The 21,202-nt window shown below is 43.3% G+C and overlaps 1 protein-coding gene across 1 annotated transcript; it reads right to left on the bottom strand.

The window, feature by feature from the left end:
* Positions 1 to 238: 238 nt before the first annotated feature.
* paox (polyamine oxidase) lies at positions 239 to 19,061 on the bottom strand. The gene is made up of 10 exons (XM_029669973.2): positions 18,782 to 19,061; positions 13,152 to 13,328; positions 12,744 to 12,874; positions 12,478 to 12,665; positions 11,723 to 11,913; positions 10,009 to 10,178; positions 9,799 to 9,884; positions 9,579 to 9,691; positions 981 to 1,129; positions 239 to 884 (listed from the first exon to the last, which is right to left on the bottom strand). Exons 1-10 carry the CDS (start codon positions 18,939 to 18,941, stop codon positions 732 to 734), a joined length of 1,518 nt encoding a protein of 505 aa, XP_029525833.1. The 5' UTR covers positions 18,942 to 19,061; the 3' UTR covers positions 239 to 731.
* Positions 19,062 to 21,202: the final 2,141 nt, after the last annotated feature.

Here is a 21,202-nt window from a genome sequence, read left to right as displayed (position 1 = left end):
AATAGGTTCTGGGAACATTAACCCACGTTGGACAGTCAAAGATATGGAGCCCTTTTGTGTAAGATCAAGTTGTCCCTACACACTGTTTTAAGTTCTGTTTTTTTGCTTCTCCCCTAATGGTTAATATTAGGACTTGTGGAGGGTAAGCGGATCCTAGAACTAAACATAAGGGTAACTTATACCCAGAGATATACTGAACAAAAATATAAAACGCAACATGCAAAGTGTTGGTCCTATGTTTCTTGAGCCGAAAAAAAAAAAAAAAAAAACATTTCACAGAAATCTTCCATACACAAAAAGCGTATTTCTCTCAAATTTTGTTCACAAATTTGTTTACATCCCTGTTAGTGAGCATTTCTCCTTTGCCAAGATAATTCATCCACCTGACAGGTGTGGCATATAAAGAAGCTGATTAAACAGGAAGATGATCAGACAGGTGAACCTTGTGCTGGGGACAATAAAAGGTAACTGAGGAATATTTATGTCCGTTATAAAGCCCTTTTGTGTGTGTGTGTGTGTGTGGGGGGGGGCCACTCATTCTAATGCTTGGCTCCTCAGTGGGTGGCGGTGCCCCTGCCCAGTCATGTGAAATGAATAGATTAGGGCCTAATTGATCTATTTCAATTGACTGACTTCCTTCTACAAACTGTAACTCAGTAAAATCTTGTTGCATGTTGCATTTATATTTTTGTTCAGTATATAACACTTTTACAACGGGTGAGTTCTTGTCCTTAGAGCTTTGATCTGGTTGGCTGAAATGTGCTGGGGGCGGAGTAGTGAGATATGAGTCTACCAGCTTCCCTCCAGCCAGAAAGCAGCGCTCCATGGACAGTGGAGAAGAAGGAAGGATGGGTGGCTTCTCCAGCAAACAACACCTGGAGAGGCTGAGAGAGAGAGAATATATAAGAGAGAATATGAGAGAGAGAAAGTGGGTCAAAAGATGACAGAATACACCACATGAACTGTGTATGTGTGTATACCTGTTCCCCTTGTTGTGGTAGTGGTTCAGCCAGGTTGTGTATATCCTGCAGTGAGGTTCCAATAGCGGTGTAGGTGTAGGAGCCACAGGTCCATGGGTCATGGAACCACTGAGACCTCAGGACACGCCGTGGGGTGATGGTTGGGTTCCCTACACACACAAACATACAGAAACGTAACGTTATGACTATAACTACTGTTCCCTGAAGGAGGGAAAAGGAGATACAATACAACTATGTGGAGTAAGAACTAAAGTCACTCCTGACGAGGCCAATGAAATCCACGACTCGCTGGAAGCCCTGCCTTCCACAGGTGATAACTCTGAGGCTCGGATATATTCCTTCAAGTCAGTACCACACCTCACTGCGCCCAGAACCGGGTGGCGCAGGGCCAAACAGACGTTGTACCTCATTTTCCTCCAAGGAAAAGTAGTTATAGTCATAACGTTACATTCACTTTCAGTTGGTACTCTAGGTACAACACAACTATGGGGAAATGTAATCCTGTCCCAAGTGAAATGGATACCAAGTGAAATAGCTAATGGAAGACCACCCAGACCTCCAACTTGCAAGATGCAGTCGTCTGGGTATTGCACGCTGCCTTAGACCCTCTCCTGTCAGCACGCTATGGGCTACACTTGGAGCAGTGACATCCAAGCGACAAACCTCACAAAAGTGTGGTGATGCCCAACTTGCCACCGCACAAATTTCCAACAGTCAATCCTTTAAATAAAGCCCAAGACCCTGCCAGACCCCTGGGTAGAGTGGGCACGTACACCGCTAGGTAACCCTTGCTGCTGTAGTGACAAGAAAAAGTATGTGAACCCTTTGGAATTACCATGATTTCTGCATAAATTTGCCATCAAATTTGATCTGATCTTCATCGAAGTCACAACAATAGACAAACTTAGTGTGCTTAAAAACTAATAACACAAATTATTGTATTTTTCTTGTCTATATTGAAAACAATTTAAACATTCACAGTGTAGGTTGGAAAAAGTATGTGAACCCCTTCGCTAATGACTTCTCCAAAAGCTAATTGAAGTCAGGAGTCAGCTAACCTGGAGTCCAATCAATGAGACGAGATGCCTCGCCCTATAAAAAAACCTCACAACATTTGAGTTTGTTAGTCACAAGAAGAATTGCCTGATGTGAACCATGCCTCAAACAAAAGAGATCTCAGGAGACCTAAGAACTGTTGACTTGCATAAAACTGGAAAGGGTTACAAAAGTATCTCTAAAAGCCTTGATGTTCATCAGTCCACTAAGACAAATTGTCTATAAACGGAGAAAGTTCAGCACTGTTGCTACTCTCCCTGGGAGTGGACGTCAAGATGACTGCAAGAGCACAGAGCAGAACGCTCAATGAGGTTAAGAAGAGTCCTAGTGACAGCTAAAGACTTCCAGAAATCTCTGAGAACATCTGTTGACGAGTCTACGATACGTAAAACACTAAATGGTGTTCATGTGAGGACACCACGGAAGAAGACCTTACTACACGTCTGAAGTTTGCAGAAGAGCACCTGGATGTTCCACAGCGCTACTGGCAAAATATTCTGTGGACAGATTAAACTAAAGTTGAGTTGTTTGGAACACAACACTGTGTGGAGAACAAAAAGGCACAGCACACCAACATCAAAACCTCATCCCAACTGTAAAGTATGGTGGAGGGAGCATCATCGGTTTGGGGCTGCTTTGCTGCCTCAGGGCCTGGACAGCTTGCTATCATCGACGGAAAAATTAATTCCCAAGTTTATCAAGACATTTTTGCAGGAGAATGTTAGGCTATTTGTCCACCAATTGAAGCTCAACAGAAATTGGGTGATGCAACAGGACAACGACCCAAAACAGAGGTAAATCAATTAACAGAATGGCTTCAACAGAAGAAAATATGCCTTCTGGAGTGGCCCAGTCAGAATCCTGACTTCAACCTGATTGAGATACTGTGGCATGATCTCAAGAGAGCAGTTCACACCAGACATCCCAAGAATATTGCTGAACTGAAACAGTTTTGTAAAGAGGAATGGTCCAAAACTCCTCCTGACCGTTACACAGGTCTTATCCGCAACTACAGAAAACATTTGGTTGAGGTTATTGCTGCCAAAGGAGGGTCAACCAGTTATTAAATCCAGGGGTTCACATACTTTTTCCACCCTGCACTGTGAATGTTTACATGATGTGTTCAATAAAGACATGAAAACTTATAATTGTCCATTGTTATGACCTAGATGAAGATCAAATCAAATGTTATGACCAATTTATGCAGAAATCCAGGTATTTCCAAGGGGTTCACATCCTTTTCTTGCCATTGTATATGCCAGGGAGATCGCCTCCAAAATCCATTGGGTCAGACGCTGCTCAGAGATCGCCCTGCCGCGAGCTGGATTAGCAAACAGACAAAAAGCTGGTCACGTAAGTGGATAGCCCGGATCCGTTTCCTTCTCAGAAGCAAATGAAGGAGTCGAAAAGGAAATAGCTCATAGCTAGAGACCTGTATGTAAGACTTAGTCAAGACCGTTGGGGCAAAGGCCACATTAGGATGCAACGTCCCCTTATAGTCGCCAGCGGCGAACTGAGTACAAGAAGGGTGTACGGATAACACATGGAGATCCAACGCGTTTAGCCGAGGCCAAAGACACGAGCAAGGAGGTTATGTAGGAGGATATTCAGAATCGCAGACTCCAGTGGTTCAAAAGGGGGCCTCACACAGAGCATCCAAAACCAAAGCTAAATCCCAAGTGGGCACAAAAGGTTTAGATACCGGTCTGAGATTGCACATTCAATTTCCACATGAAACACTGAAATAGCAGCCATGTACACTTTCAAAGTGGAGGGATATGTAGGGAAATTAACACCCTGAAAAGGAACAATTGGACCTCTCAGATCTTTGGAGCCCACAGACCCAAAATCTCTGTCCAAGTGTGGCAAATGTGCGCCTGGGATAAGTGATCAGCCTCCAGTATCTATGCAGCAATAGTCTATGTGCCGGGGGGCTAGGGTCAGTCTGTCCGGGACAAGGTAGCACGTCCTGTGAACAGGTCAGTGTTCCGTAGCCGCAGGCAGAACAGTTGAAACTGGAGCAGCAGCACGACCAGGTGGACTGGGGACAGCCAGCAGTCATCAGGCCAGGTAGTCCTGAGGCATGGTCCTCTGGCTCAGATCCTCCGGGAGGGGAGGGAGAGAGGGCATACTTAAATTCAGCAGAACACCACATAAGACATGATAAATTCTCCAGATATAACAGACTGACCCTAGCCCCCCGACACAAACTACTGCAGCATAAATACTGGAGGCTGAGGCAGGAGGGGTCGGGAGACACTGTGGCCCCGTCCGACTATACCCCCGGTGTCTCCCGACCCCTCCTGCCTCAGCCTCCAGTAGTTTGTGTCGGGGGCTAGGGTCAGTCTGTTATATCTGGAGAATTTATCATGTCAGGCAGAGACAGCAAGGGTGGTTCGTCGCTCCAGTGCCTTTCTGTTCACCTTCACACTCCTGGGCCAGACTACACTCAATCATAGGACCTACTGAAGAGATGAGTCTTCAATAAAAAGACTGCAATAAAGATCCCAACCAGGCAAAATCTGCATTGAGCTGCCGCTTTCAAGGAGCTGGACACTAATCCAGATGCTTATAAGAAATCCCGCTATGCCCTCAGACGAACCCTCAAACAAGCAAAGCGTCAATACACAATTAAGATTGAATCCTACTTCACCGGCTCGGACGCTCGTCGAATGTGGCAGGGCTTGAAAACTATTACAGACTACAAAAAGGGAAACCCAGACACAAGCTGCCCAGTGACGAGCCTATCCAATGAGCAAAATGCCTTTTATGCTCGCTTCGAGGCAAGCAACACTGAAGCATGTACGAGAGCACCAGATGTTCTGAACGACTGTGTGATAATGCTCGGTAGCCGATGTGAGCAAGACCCTTAAAACAGGTCAACATTCACAAAGCCACGAGGCCAGACGGATTACCATGACGTATACTCAAAGAATGCGCAAACCAACTGTCAAGTGTCTTCACTGACATTTTCAACCTCTTCTTGACAGAGTCTGTAATACCAACATGTTTCAAGCAGACCACCATAGTCCCTGTGCCCAAGGAAGCGAAGGTAATCTGCCAAAATAATTACCACCCTGTAGCACTTACGTTAGTAGCCGTGAAGTGCTTTGAAAGGCTGGTCATGACTCACATCAACAGCCTTCTCGTGGACACACTAGACCCACTCCAATTCGCATACCACCCCAACAGATCCACAGATGACGCAATCTCAATCGCACTCCACACTGCCCTTTCACTCCAATGTGAGATTGCTGCTCATTGACTACAGCTCAGGGTTCAACACCACAGTGCCCACGAAGCTCATCACTAAGCTAAGGACCCTGGGACTAATCACCTCCCTCTGTAATTGGATCCTGGACTTCCTGACGGGCTGCCCCCAGGTGGTAAGGGTAGGCAACAACACATCTGCCACGCTGATCCTCAACATTGGGGCCCCTCAGGGGTGTGTACTTAGAGCCCTCCTGCACTCCCCGTTCACCCATGACTGCATGGCAAACACGACTCCAACACCATCATTAAGTTTGCTGACGACACAACAGTGGTAGGCCTGATCACAGACAATGATGTGACAGCCTATAGGGAGGAGGTCAGAGACCTGGCATTGGGGTGCCAGAACAACAACCTCTCCCTCAATGTGAGCAAGACAAAGGAGCTGATCATGGACTACAGGAAAGGCAGGCCGAACAGACCACCATTAACATCGACAGGGCTGTAGTGGAGTGGGTCAAGAGTTTCAAGTTCGTTGTGTCCACATCAAACTATCATGGTCCAAACACACCAAGACAGTTGTGAAGAGGGCACGTAAGTGTAAGTCTCTGATTGTGACATCTTGTGTCCTTCTCCTTAGCTGTCTGTGTTTACTTTCACTCCTTCTGGAAGAGTGGTCTTCTGAGGACAGCTAATCAGCCGTGTCGATGATCCCAAGAGTTGTGATGAGAGCTGTGTGGTAGATGATGATTTGAAGAGAATAACCAGATGGTCCTACTTAAATTAACTTTCTTAGACACAGAACAGCTACTCAACGTAACATTGATTGTTAGAGGCTACTTTGTCTTCTTCAACTCATGTTGATTTTCAGGGTAGTGACCAATGGAGACCAAGCTTGTGGTCCTTCTAGTCTGACATGTTAATAATTAACTCAGTCTTTTATACACTTGGGTAAAAAGGGGAATTTCCATCATACTGATACACTCTCTGAGCTCCCTCAGGCGTGGCTAGTTACAGGGCAAAAGATCAAAAACTATGATCTCGTTAGAAAACTAAATTCACATTCCTATCTTTACAAAAATATTATCTTCATCCTTGTTATTTCCTACACAGTGTAAAGGATGTAAACCTGATATACACAGTGTGAAAGCTCTTCAAGTGACAAGATTTTTTATATCACTTTTATACCATTTTTTATGACATCACAAAATAGACATTCATTTCCCATATTCCGTCTCTCATCATTCCCCACATTCAGATGTTGAAATATTGTCCCAGTGTTCACTGTTGGACGTTAGAGTTTTTGAGCGGCAAAACCTTCTGTAACAAAGGTATTCCATTCACCAATACTAGAGACCAAATGGAGTTGTCTGCTGCCTACAATTTACGATCGACGTGAGGTGTCATAAAACCCCCACACCAATTCCTCCTCCCCTCTGCGGGTGAGAGGGCTCAGTAGACACTGATCCATTGTAACCTGATCTTTGGATCCTATCAGGAGAGTCATGACAAATTAAAGATTTTGTCCCATCCTACAGTGCTTACGAAAGTTCAGACCCCTTCACTTTTCCACATTTTGTTACGTTACAGCCAGATTCTAAAATGGATAAAATTACAAAATGTTCCTCATTCTACACACAATACCACATAATGACAAAATGAAAACAGGTTTTTAGATTTAAAAAAAAAAAATTAAATAGTATTCAGACCCTTTGCTATGAGACTTGAAATTGAGCTCCGGTGCATCCTGTATCCATTGATCATCCTTGAGATGTTTCTACAACTTGGAGTCCACCCGTGGTACATTCAATTGATTGGACATGACTTGGAAAGGCACATACCTGTCTATATAAAGGTCCCAGAGTTGACAGTGCATGTCAGAGCAAGAACACAAGCCATGAGGTCGAAGGATTTGTCTGTAGAGCTCCGAGAGAGGATGGTCCCCAAGAACACAGTGGCCTCCATCATCCTTAAATGGAAGAAGTTTGGAACCACCAAGAGTCTTCCTAGGGCTGGCAGCCCAGCCAAACTGAGCAATCGGGGGAGAAGGGCCTTGGTCAAGAACCCGATGGTCACTCTGACAGAGCTCCAGAGTTCCTCTGTGGAGATGGCAGAAACATCCAGAAGGGCAACCATCTCTGCAGCACTCTGCCAATCAGGCCTTTATGGTAGAGTGGCCAGACGGAAGCCACTCCTCAGTAAAATGCACATGACAGCCTGCTTGGTTTGCCAAAAGTCACCTAAAGGACTCCCAGACGATGATAAATAAGATTCTCTGGCCTGAACACCATGTGTCACGTCTGGACGAAACCTGGCACCATCCCTACAGTGAAGCATGGTAGTGGCAGCATCCTGCTGTGGGGATGTTTTTCAGTAGTCAGGATCGAGGGAAAGATGAACGAAGAAAACCTGCTTCAGAGCGCAGACTGGGGCGAAGCACACAGCCAAGACATCGCGGGAGTGGCTTCGTAACAAATCTCTGAATGTCCTCGAGTGGCCCAGCCAGAGCCCAGACTTTAACCCCATCAAACATCTCTGAAGAGACCGGAAAATAAAGGTGCAGCAACGCTCACCATCCAACCTGACAGAGCTCGAGAGGATCTGCAGATTACAATGGGAGAAACTCCCCAAATACAGGTATGCCATGCTTGTAGCATCATACCCAAGAAGACTTGAGGCTGTAATCGCTGCCAAAAGTGCTTCAACAAAGTACTGAGTAAAGGCTCTGAATACTTATGTAAATAAGATATGTTTTTAATTTTAAATACATTTGCAAACTTCTAAACTTCTACATTTGCAAATTTCTAAAAACAAGTTTTTTCTTTGTCAATATGGGGTAGTGTGTGTGTAGGGTGATGAGAAAAAATAAATGATTTAATCAATTTTAGAATAAGTTACGAAATGTGGGAAAAATGAAAGGGTCTTTCCGAATGCACTGTACATCCTGATATTATCAGGTTCTGACGACTAGATGGTTCTGTTCATGCTTTTAGGTGATTTTTTTATATTTTTTATGTAAGAATCACCCCTCCCCTCAATGTTAAAGGAATAGTTCACCCAAATTACATATTAGTTTCCTTACCCTGTAAGCAGTCTATGGTCAAGGTATGACAGAAACCCACGCTTTGGTTTTGTTTACCTGGCCAATGTTTCAAATGCTAACTTTTTTTTAGCGTTTGTGGCACAGATCCAGTGCAAGTCAATGGAACCTATATTAACATTTTCACACTTCATATCCAAGGATGAAGAATCAATACTCCGAGCCGCAGCTCCATACTAATTGTCAGACATGGAGCACTGATATTATATACTCGTTGTTGGGGTGGGACTGGCGTGGCGTGTCCATGGGTGGCTTTTTACAATTTTTTAAATGTCCAAATAAGTTTGATCCAAATCGGATGTTAGGTACTAAAATATATGAATCCTATAAATTAAAAAATGCCAATTTGGGTGCAATCAATTAGCTTAATTTCCCAGAGATCAAAATTATATTTCAACAAAATAATGTTGCAGGAAAGCGAATTTTATCAGTTTTTTACATAATAAACTATTTCTGAACAATCTGAGATGGTGTGGGTGTCATAACCCCCTTTTCTTGTGCTTTTTGTGGTGGAATGACCCAGGGGCGATTCATAATAAAATAGAATTCCCAGGAATGAAAAGTGTTGAGCTCGAGAAAGACCGCTCCTTTCGGGATCCAACCCTGCTTGTTCCCTCGACTCCGTTACCAACAACCAATCGCCTACAAAGCCCATAACCTGTACCACTAGACACCTCAAAAGGGACTAGTGAGCTACAGGCAGGAATCATCAATGAATCCCAGTAATGAGACACCAAGGGGGGAGGGGCGCATTGGTCGCTCAGACCTGTGTTAAGGCCCCTCGCTCCGGCGGTTAGTCTAGCCAAGTTTAAAGGGGCTGCTTCCTCATCGGAGGTGCACGCAAGACCCGATTCCTCCAACTCCAGGAATTGGAAATAGGAATGGGGTTGCCATTAAGCTGGGGGAAAGCTTCATTCACAGGAAGTCAAGGCTGCTAGCTGATGTTAGCCAGGAGTCTTTTCAGTCCAAGCTAGGCTAGATGGCCTTATTGACCAAAGCAAGGTCCGTTTAGAATAAGTGACTTAACACTATACTAAACAATAGAGCTACCCAAGCAATTCCACTGTGGGGAAGCAGGAATATCTAGTAGTAGCTAGTTCGCCTCTACGAACAAAAAGGGAACAAAAGATTAACACACTACTGACTGAAGTGTAGATTACAGACATAAAAGTACAATGGGTTAACCTGCCTATGAGGCATGTGATGGAGGGGTTAGATGTTAGAAGGGTTACCTGTGAACCTGCGTATCAGGTGTGTTACGGAGTGTGTGACGTCCTGTTCTGGCAGAGTCTCCATGAACTCAGACTCATGACCAGCGATCCAGCCACACAACACATGGCCATACCTGGAGAGACAGGGGTAGAGAGGGGGAAAGAGGGTGAGAGGCAAGAGGCGTGGGGAGTTCAAGACATTGAGTTAGAGATTTTTAGTTTGTGTGTAAGTCTTAGTTACCGCTCAGTGGGTTTGAGGACAGTGAAACCAAACAGTTTCTTGATCCAGAGTCTCTCCACATCTGATACCTGGTCCACCAAGTCTGACTAGAGGGCAACAGTAAAACTACTGTTACTGTCTGTGTGTTTGCAATGATAGATATATATTGTGTTCCTCAAGGATCCGTTTTGGGCCCAATACTCTTTTCACCGCATGCTTTGTGTTTCATACCTCGTCTTCCCAGACCAGGTATATGACCTCACAGTCATCGTCCCACCAGGGTTGGTCAAACTCCACAAAGATCTTGTTGTTGGTTCCAAAGCCCATCCTCTGAACAGAGTGCAGCTTGTGGAGGGGTAGAGGAGGGGAGAGGAGGGTACCATGATGCTTCTTCAGATAACCTGATAGAATAACAGTAGATATTATTAGGTACACTGAACAAAAATGTAAACACTTCATGTAAAAAGTATTGGTCCCATGTTTCATGAGCTGAAAATTTGTTTACACACATTTGTTTACATCCCTGTTAGTGAGCTTTTTTCCTTTGCCAAGATAATCCATCCACCTGACAGGTGTGGCTTATCAGGAAGCTGATTAAACAGAACGATCATTACACAGGTGCACCCTGTGCTGTGGACAATAAAAGGCCACTAAAATGTGAAGTTGTCAAACACAATGCCACAAATGTCTCAAGTTCTGAGGGAGCGTGTAATTGGCATGCTGACTGCAGGTATGTCCACCAGAGCTGTTGACAGATAATTTAAATGTTCATTTTTCTACCATAAGCAGCCTCCAATGTCATTTTAGAGAACTTGCTAGCATGTCCAACAGACCACGTGTAACCATGCTAGCCCAGGACCTCCACATCCAGCTTCTTCACCTACGGGATCGTCTGAGACCAGTCACCCCTGACAGCTGATGAAACTGGGGGTTTGCGGAACCAAAAAATGTCCATACAAACTGTCAGAAACCGTCTCAGGGAAGCTCATCTGCGTGTTCGTCGTCCTCACCAGGGTCTTCACCTGACTGCAGTTCAGCGTCGTATCCGCCTTCAGTGGGCAACTGCTCACCTTCGATGGACACTGGCACGCTGGAGAGGTGTGCTCTTCACAGATTAATCCTGGTTTCAACTGTACCGGCTTGCTGATGTCAACCTTGTGAACAGCGTGCCCAATGGTGGCGGTGAGATTATGGTATGGGCAGGCATAAGCTATGAACAACGAACACAATTGCATTTTAGCGATGGCAATTTGAATGCTCAGAGATACCATGACGAGATCCCGAGGCCCATTGTCGTGCCATTCTTCCGCCTCCATCACCTCATGTTCATGTACGGCCCCATGTCGCAAGGATCTGTACACAATTCCTGGAAACTGAAAATGTCCCAGTTCTTCCATAGCCTGCATATTCACCAGACATGTCACCCATTGAGCATGTTCGGGATGTTCTGGATCGGCGTGTACGACAGCGTGTTCCCGCCAATATCCAGCAACTTCGCACAGTCATTGAAGAGCAATGGGACGACTTCCCACAATCAACAGCCTGGTTTTCTGACCCACGCCCCTACTTTAAAAAAAATTGTTATCTGTGACCAACAGATGCAAATCTGGACTGATTTCCTTCTATGACCTGTAACTCAGTAAAATCTTTGAAATTGCTGCATTTATATTTTTGTCCAGTGTAGTTTTGGAGGTTGTTCAAAAAAAAAAAAATGGGTAAATGAGAGAAGTGAGACATGGCATGGTGCCTATTTTTGGTAGCCTGTCAGCACAGAAAACTAAGACTTCCAGTTCTTTGAGAAGGTACGGTCACAATGTTTGTTACTGGTTATAAAAGGTTAATGTTTAGAAACTTAGAAGAGATGTCATAAAATGTAATATAAGATAACATTTTAACAGTTGTCATTTGACATCTGTGTGTGTGTGTGTGTGTGTGTGAGACCTACCAAGAGGGACAGTGAGGATGACGTGGTCCGCTGGGATTCTCTCTCCATCTTCACACTCCACCACTACAGGGTACTCTCTCCCTCCTTTCCTCACCACCCTCTGCCAGTGGACACAGCTGACTGGTCGATGGTAGGAGACTATCCCAGTAGGAAGCTCTTTCATCAAGTTGTCGATTAACCCTTCATAACCTCTGAAAGAGACAGAACAACAGTCTAGTCAAGTCACTCACACAGCGATGGCACTCAGCGGTAAACTGAGAAAGGTGCAATCGATGTCTATACACACACACACAGGATTTTTTGACAGCCTAATTTAGATATTTTATGCTGTTCTGTAAAACTTCCAAATGACATCAGTTTGACCGGTTTTATGAAAAGCTGTGAAAACAATCCAACAAGATTCGGATAAGAATATTTCAGTTGGTCTTGGATGCATATTTTATGTGGTTAAAATAGCCTACTGTCAGCTTTATTTCTCCGAAAAAGATAGCACGTTTGCTAAGTACTTAATGGTCCAGTCTCTCAAGATGCTGAAATAAATACATAATTTCTCTCCACTTCTGTTCCAGAGACAAAATTGTTGCTTGCCGTAAAACGATATACCAAATGTTAATTTTGTAGCCTACTAATATTATATTAGGCTACATTGTGAGAGGTTATAGGAGTACAGTCATTGTGCAGATTTCAGTTACTATTCCATTTAACCCAGCCGCACCCCTGCTTTCCCCATCCCCTGCGAGCCCACACAAACTGACCGGGGGAAGGTGCAGTCCAATCCAGGCAAGGTCTTGTACAGTCCAAAGGCTCCCAGGCCCAGCGTGTCCAGAGTGTGTGTTCCATTCACACAACACTCCACCTTCAACAGAGTACTGATCAAAGACAGACGGACAGACTGACAGGACAGACTGTCACCTTGCCACCGCTCTGCTGCACGCTGACGCACCTACACACACACATTTAACAGGCAGACAAGAGATATAGGTATACGGTGTGTGTATGTGTGTGGGCGCATGTGACGTACCTCTGTCCTTATGAACTCTCCAACACTGCTATACGGTTCTCCTCCCTGTCCGCTGAACTCGCCTCCCTCCTCCAACACCTCAGCAAACAGCTCTACAGCAGGACCCGTCAGCTCTGGAGTCAGCTTATGACCTGGTAGAAACATAACACAATGCTAACGAACTACTGACTAGCTAAGACTTTGTATGAGCCAATGTTTTTTCTATGGGGTTCATACATTTGACCGACAAAAAAAAAAGGGAACGGAGAGCGCATCCACAGTTTGGTCTGTCGCTTGTACATACACAACTCATGTTAGTTCAACTCATTTTAACTTCTGACGGACAAAAAAATGAAAAAAACTGACTGGGTGACATATTATTACATTTTCATCCATTAAAATCAGTCTCTGTCTGGGCCAACTTTTTACCAGAGCTGGAGAACCAGTTTGGTACCCATGGTGGGTGACCTCCTATAGCCAGGTCCTGGTTCTCTGGAGTCAGGCTCTCTGGGTCCAGCAGGCTGTACTGTCTGGACAGACAGAACACTGGGTTAGCCTCCGACGGACCATGGATCCAGTTAGCACCAATCTCTATGATGTTATTACCTAGAGGAGAGAGTGGGAAGGGAGAGAGAGTGTGTAATACATTCAAACAAGTTTAGCGACACACAGCATGTGTAGGTTACACAATTACACAGCAATAAAAACAAGTGCTATGGTTTTATGATACAGACTGCAGTTCAAGACTCACCATGGTTTGATATATTACTGCATATTGATAAAGCTACAGCCTACTGTATCACATGCTTTTTTGACAATGTTTATTGACAGCGGTCATATTCAATGGGTGTTGCCCATTTATAAATTCATCCGTTATTCTGCACTCTGGCACAATCAGACGAGAGTGCCCTGAAATCGGAGTAGATGGCCAGACTGCAGGAATGTCCACCAGAGCTGTTGCCAGAGAATTGAATGTTAATTTCTCTACCATAAGCCGCCTCCAACGTTGTTTTAGAGAATTTGGCAGTACGTCCAACTGGCCTCACAATCGCAGACCGCGTGAAGCCCACGCCACCCAGGACCTCCACATTTGGCTTCTGCAGGATTATTTAGGGTGGGGTGGGGGGGTTATTTCTGTCTGTAATAAAGCCCTTTTGTGGGGGAAAACTAATTCTGATTGGCTGGGCCTAGCTCCAAGTGGGTGGGCCTAAGCCCGCCCAGGCCCAACATGACTGCGACATTGCACAGTCAGATTATGGCTTAATAAATTTATTTCAATTGATTTCCTGATATGAACTGTAACTCAGTAAAATCTTTGAAATTGTTGCATGCTACATTTTTGTTCAGCATATATTGGATCTTTGTCCAGCTACTGTGAAAAGTTTGGATGTGTGTAAAACCATCCATAGTCTGCGTTGTTTTAACATTATATGCCCACAGGGAGAAAGGATGGTACCTGTAAGTGTGACATAGCCTATTTAGAACTTGAATTTTATTATTCATTCTCTTTTTAGGCCTTATCAATAATTAATTAATGTAATCTTGTTTATTGACAATGTTTGGCATGTCCATGCACAGCCATAATGCAATTTACAATAGGCCTAGATCCTATATCAGTGTGAATGCTATTGCAGCCATGCAATTACTTAGAACAATGTGGACTGCAAACGGATTCAAGTTAACATATTTATCAAAGATAGGTCTACATTGTTATTTTATTTCTGTAAGCCAGTAGCCGATGTGAGTAAGACCTTTAAACAGGTCAACATTCAAAGCTGCAGGGCCAGACGGACTACTCCGAGCATGCGCTGACCAACTGGCAAGTGTCTTCACTGACATTTTCAACCTGTCCCTAGCCAAGTCCGTAATACCTACATGTTTCAAGCAGACCACCATAGTCCCTGTGTTCAAGAACACCAAGGTAACCTGCCTAAATGACTAGCGACCCGTAGCACTCACATCTGTAGCCATGAAGTGCTTTGAAAGGCTGGTCATGGCTCACAACACCATTATCCCAGAAACCCCAGACCCACCCCAATTTGCATACTGCCGCAACAGGTCCACAGATAACATAATCTCTATTGCACGAAACACTGCCCTTTCCCACCTGGACAAAAGGAACACCTATGTGAGAATGCTAAAAAATGGACAAAGACTCCAACCACCCAGCCATAAGACTGCTGAACAGCTAACCAAATGGCTACCGGGACTACATGCATTTTTACGCTGCTGCTTCTCGCTGTTTATGAACTATTATCTGTGCAAAGTAACTTTACCCCTACCTACATGTACATATTACCTCAATATAGCCCCATTATTGTCATTTTATTGTTGCTCTTTAATTTTAGTTCATTTAGTAAAATGTTTGTTTTTTCTTAACTCTTATTTTTCTTAAAACGGCACTGTTAAGGGCTTGTAAGTAAGCATTTCACGGTAAGGTTTACTGCACCTGCTGTATTTCGGCGCATGTGACAAATAAAATGGTATTTGATTTGATTTCGAAATTAGCCCTGCTGTCACCATTCAGACATTGATACCACATATGCATTTGCTCGTCGTGGAGTTTGTCTTACACAGTGTAGTGCATAATAGAGTTGAAGAATGTAGAATCAGTTTAACAGGTGACAAAGAGATTATTTTACTACATTCAGTGGGGAGAATTCTATTGTCCCCGTCAGGAGTCCAGGCTTTTGACATAGATGGTAAGAGCTCTCATCTCTGGACCACACAAGCTTGAGATTGCATACTGCTAAGGCGCTCTCTACATCGGTCAGCAACATTGGTGACCAGGGTGGGATCCTTTCGATCAGTGGAGGCTGTTGGGAGGAGCTATAGGGGGACAGGGTTATTGTAATGCAATGGTATCAAACTCATTAAACTTACAGAAACCATGTTTGACTCTGTTCTATTAATTCAATTCCAGCCATTACAATTAGGCCGCCTCCTATAGCCCCTCCCACCAACTGCCACTGCTTTCGACATCCCTATGGGGCCTAGGCACACAAATTCTCCTAGAGAGAAGGGGGAACACTGAAGTATGTGTTGATGACAGTTCTACAGTCAACAGAGGCCCAGGCTTTTGGCATAGATGGTAAAGCTCTCCTTTCTGGACTGCAACATGGTAAGATTGTGCCCTCCACAGCACTTGATATACATTGATTGGTAGTTTAACCTATAATTAGATACTTCAAATACTGCCTGAGACACTTTTGCTATTTGTCTCCGTACTCAATAAATGGTGAAACACGGTCATGGTGTTCTTTTTTTCCGAATGTATATGCATGAAACACACATCATGAAAACCATGTCTCACACTCAGTCATAGTTTGTAGAATAACAAATGGATTGGTAAGATTTAGGCACAGTCACCTTTTATGAGGTTAGTGGGAAAGTTAATCATTTAAACCACCTAAATATACTCATATTCACTTAACATTTAGTATTCATCATTCTCAATACCTTATGTTCCAATGCATCAAACTCTATGCATGCCCACCATGGAATTGGTCAGCTGCTATTTGAGAACTAATCTGGTTTAGAAATCAAAGTGGTTATCTTATTACACAGATTGTATCGCAAGGTGCCACAGTGCCTTCAGAAAGAATTCGTACCCCTTGATTTATTCCACATTTTGTTGTGTTACAGCCTGACCTCAATGGATTAAATATATTTTTCTCAACCATCTACACATAATACCCAAAAAGTGAAAACATAATTTTAGAAAAATTAAATACAGAAATCGTATCTATATAAGAATGCACACCCGAGTCAATACACGTTAGAATAACCTTTGGCAGCGATTAAAGACTCTAAGCTTAATCGCTGTTTAAGACTAAGACTAAGCGCTTTGCACACCTGGATCGTACAATTTTTTAAATAAAATTCTTCAAGTTCTGTCAAGTTGGTTGTTGATCATTTCTAGACAGCCATTTTCAAGTCTTGCCATAGATTTCCAAGCAGATTTAAGTAAAACTGTAACTAAGTCACTCAGGAACATTCTTGGCAAGCAACTGCAGTGCATATTCGGTCTTGGGTTTTAGGTTATTTGTCCTGCTGAAAGGTGAATGTCTCCCAGTGTCTGTTGGAAAGCAGACTGAACCAGATTTTCCCCTCTAAGATTTAGCTCTATTCCGTTTATTTTTATCGTAAAAACCGCATTAGTCCTTGCCGATGACAAGCATACCCATAACATGATGCAGCCACCACTATGGTTGAAAATATGAAGAGTAGTACTCAGTGATGTGTTGGATTTGCCCCAAACATAAGGCTTTGTATTCAAGACAAAAGTTCATTTCTTTCACATTTTTAGCAGTTTTACTTTAGTGCCTTGTTGCAAACAGAAGGCATATTTTGGAATATTTTTAGTCTGTACAAGCTTCCTTCTTTTCATTCTGTCAATTAGGTTAGCCATGATATATCAGACCTATACCACACGTATGACAAAACATGTATTTTTTCTGCTCGAATTACGATAGTAACAAGATTATTATAGCAATAAGGCTCCTCAGGGTATTGTGGCAACGCATTGCATCGTGCCTAAGAACAGCCTCTAGCAGTGGTATATTGGCCATATACCACACCCCCTTGGGCCTTACTGCTTAAATATGTTTTGGCAAATATGCATATTGCAGCGGTCTCCAACACGGAACCCAAACTGGCTGTGCGCGCACCACCGTGCATACATTTATTTCCCCCCCCCCCACACCAAATGCGATCACGACACGCAGGTTAAAATATCAAAACAAACTCTGAACCAATTACATTAATTTAGGAACAGGTCGAAAAACATTAAACATTTATGGCAATTTAGCTAGCTAGCTTTCACTTGCTAGCTAATTTGTCCTATTTAGCTAGTATGCTGTTGCTAGCTAATTTGTCCTGGGATATAAACATTGAGTTGTTATTTTACCTGCAATGCACAAGGTCCTCTACTCCGACAATTAATCCACACAAAATGGCAAACCGAATCGTTTCTAGTCATCTCTCCTCCTTCCAGGCTTTTTCATCTTTTAACTTATATGGCGATTGGCATCTACACTTTCATAGTATATAACCAATGAGATGGGAGAGGCAGGACTTGCAGCGCAATCTGCATCAGAAATAGAAAGGGGGTTCTATTTTAGCCCTTGGCATCGCAGACGCTCGTTGGCGCGCAATGATTGAATAACATAGATTTCGAAATGTATTTTGCGACGCGAGCGGTGTAGTCAGCCTCCATTCTAGCATATATCATTACACACACCTTTCCACCTTTTTGCTTTTATATGGGATTCTATGCAAACGTATATTATTGAATGTTTCGTTAAGCTTGCAGCTAGTTCCTTGAAATGAGAATCATGCCAAAACATTTTAATTCACTGACAGAGATATGGATCATTAAACACAAATTTACGTTTATAGTAGCTGGCTAGGCTAGTCAAACTGTAATATTGCCTAGCTTTCAATAAATTGGCTAAATGGTCAACGATGTTACCTCTTCACAGGATCAAAACAAATCGTATTGCATGCTGCATATTTCAAGTGCACTCGAAAACAGATATTTATCTATAGCTATTCCTCTTCATCAGACAGCAACTTGCGTTTTCACAACAGGCTGTGTTTACGACTAGAAACAGTAGATATAAGATTGACTGTCTTCATCACGAGGTGTACGAAAGTTCAAATTCAGCCGTTCGCCACATTTGCCCGAGTAGACCGTGTTGAAGTATACTTTTTATGAGAAAATTCAAGGTGCCAACACCTGTTATAGTCATCATAAGAATGTTTTACTGTCATATGCAACAACAACCAAAAACAGCTCCTTCCTTAGACTGGGATCGATCAACTTCACGTTTTTCGCCTATCATCTTGATGGCTGCAGTTGGTGAAGTGAAGACATAACTTCATGACCTTTGATCACATGATTTTTGTAAAGTTCCTGCAGTCGAGATGTAAGCGTAAATCGGACGATTTTATCCCCATAATGCAACACTTTGAAAAGCGGTGAGAATCGACTTGGCAAAATTAAGTGATCCGATCGAACGCAGCCCATTCTCTCCTCATGTTCCCTCTACACTCACCCATTTTGCCTGTCTTTATCCTTCCTCCACTCCGCCCCGTCGCTTCCAGGATCCTCACATTGCGGAAACCATGTTTGGTTAACTTCAAAGCTGCTCCAATACCAGATATTCCACAGCCAACTATTACTATCTGCGAGTCCAAACCGTGCCGCAAAGCCATAGCGGTATCCTGATGTCTATCAACTGGTCTCCGTCTCTCCTTCTATCTTCTTATTCTTCTTCGATGGGGTTTAACAACTGGTCTCCGTCTCTCCCTCTATCTTCTTATTCTTCTTCGATGGGGTTTAACGGCGGTTGGCATCCGATGTTAATGGTTCATTACCGCCACCAGCTGTACGGGGTATTGAATAAGAACAACAACAAAAACATTCCGGGAAAGGTGGAAAACGACATCACACTAAATAAAACACGTAAAATAACAAGTAAAATAAAAACACCATACTTCTTCAATCACAGTCCACTCCAAAATGCATTCCTACACAGGCTCAGGGGCCTGTGTACATTCACAGACAGGATTTATTGCACTGCATCGCGAAGACCCCAAAAAACATCACCGCCTCCAGATGAGAGACACGTTGGACGCTCCTTACCCTTGCCACCTCATTCTCCTTCACCCTTCATAGGGCACTCCAAGAATTCAGGTGCATGTGCACCACCACAATTGCAGCATTTTTTCCACCCTGCCCACTTGACACATCACCAAATATTTTACATTTATGACACTGAATGGGCACAAAAGCTCTTACTGCGCAGCTCATGAATCCTAAGTTTATATGAGAAGGGAGCAGTGGAGCCCCACATCTTTTTTTTTGGGGGGGGGGGGCTTGCCTGTTTTGCATGTTATTTTAGCATTAATACGTGTCACATTTCAGTTTGCAACAATGTAAAAATATATACAGAATTTAGTTATTAAAGCTGCATACAAACTTTGTCTCTTTTTTGTTTTCTTGAGTAAGGCAGCTCAAATGCAGGTGTTCCGGGCAAGCTCAGTGCTTTCTGTGGTGGTGGTGGGGCAGGCCAGCAGAAAATACGGAGCGTTGCGCCATGATTGGCTCAGTGTTCTCTCACTCATGGGGACACTACTTCACCGTCAAGTCTAAAGGTAGACCTCAAAAATGTTTGCCCTTTGGATGCTGCCATAGAGTTACAATAGAAGTGCCCAGCCAAGAAGGCTCAAGGTCATTGGCCACAGATAAAATGACGTCAAATCACATTATATGTACAGTAGCTTTGATTGGACTGATCGTGTAAACGTCATACTTTCACAATCTTAGCTAGCAGTCATCATCATGAATAAAGTCAACAATCTACTGGTACATCCTTTTTAATCCATGTCATAATGAAGAGAAATTATAGATAAAATGTATCGATGCTCATCGGCCATTGGACATAAACATTACACAACAAGCTGGAAATTGCAACTTCAACAATGAGAGGTTTGGAAGGAATCAGTGACAGTGGCTGTGTGGTCCCAAAGCTGGAATTAAGGGTCTCTTTTACAAGTTTAAAATGCCATGCTGTCAATGAAGCTCAAAACTGTTAACTCGGAACTGTGAAAACTTGACTTCAGTGAGTTCAAGTGAACTAGGAAGTCAGAAATAAACGAGCTCCGACTGGGAAAATACGCTTTGAACGGTCATCCAACTCAGAATTTGTAAATCCGTCCTCTTTCTAGAGCTACGACCTGAAGACCAATGACGTCATTATGATTCAACCTTGCTTTTTTCCAGAGTTCCCAGTTGTTTTGAAAGTATCATAAATCCAGAGAATGCCAGACTTGATGACAACATTTTCCCACGAAGGACCACAGCACAACAAGGGGAGTCCAAAAATGTATTATATGCTGCTGCATAAATTATGTAATATGTCGGGAAATGTATATTCTGTAGCTAAGAATGTGATACTACGTGTATGTTGTGCAGTAAAATGTTAGTAGCCCATGTGCCTCACCCTAATGCTTTGGTCTATTTACCCCTATTATTTTGCCTACTGTTCTGACTTGGTGGTGCACATGTAGCCTATAACCAGTTTTAGAGAAATGTAATCATCGAATATTGTAAGAGATTTCATTGTCTGCTTATATGCCACTTTTATTTATCCTACGGTTCTGACTTGGTGTACAGGGAGAACACTGTAAGAACGGCCATGTTCTGAATTCTGTCGCTGTGCATTTCAAAAGAGCTAAACAAATAGTTATATTGACTACGCCCGCCCTAGCTCGCTCATTAACGTTTTAATCAAAATGACGGATTGCCTCATATTTGCTTGTCGTCCCCTTTATGCCATAGTTTGTACATCTCAATTGACATTAGAAACCACATTTGTTTAAGAAAGTCAGCCATATCAACTATGTTTTTTTAAAAGGCAGTAAATGAGGCTGAATGAACTGTTTTGCTGCCAGACAAGGCTCCACTGATAGCC

The sequence above is a fragment of the Oncorhynchus nerka genome, linkage group LG10 (genome assembly GCF_034236695.1).
Source record: "Oncorhynchus nerka isolate Pitt River linkage group LG10, Oner_Uvic_2.0, whole genome shotgun sequence".
Taxonomy (NCBI): domain Eukaryota; kingdom Metazoa; phylum Chordata; class Actinopteri; order Salmoniformes; family Salmonidae; genus Oncorhynchus; species Oncorhynchus nerka.
This window is presented reverse-complemented; position numbering and strand designations above follow the sequence as displayed.

Coding starts and splice junctions, on each gene's coding strand:
- paox (XM_029669973.2), bottom strand. CDS start 18,941: ATGGCTTTGCGGCACGGTTTGGACTCGCAGATAGTAATAGTTGGCTGT. Junction 12,666..12,743: donor GAGAGTTCATAAGGACAGAG/GTACGTCACATG, acceptor GTGTGTGTGTAG/GTGCGTCAGCGTGCAGCAGA. Junction 1,130..9,578: donor CCTGATACGCAGGTTCACAG/GTAACCCTTCTA, acceptor TTGTGTGTGTAG/GGAACCCAACCATCACCCCA.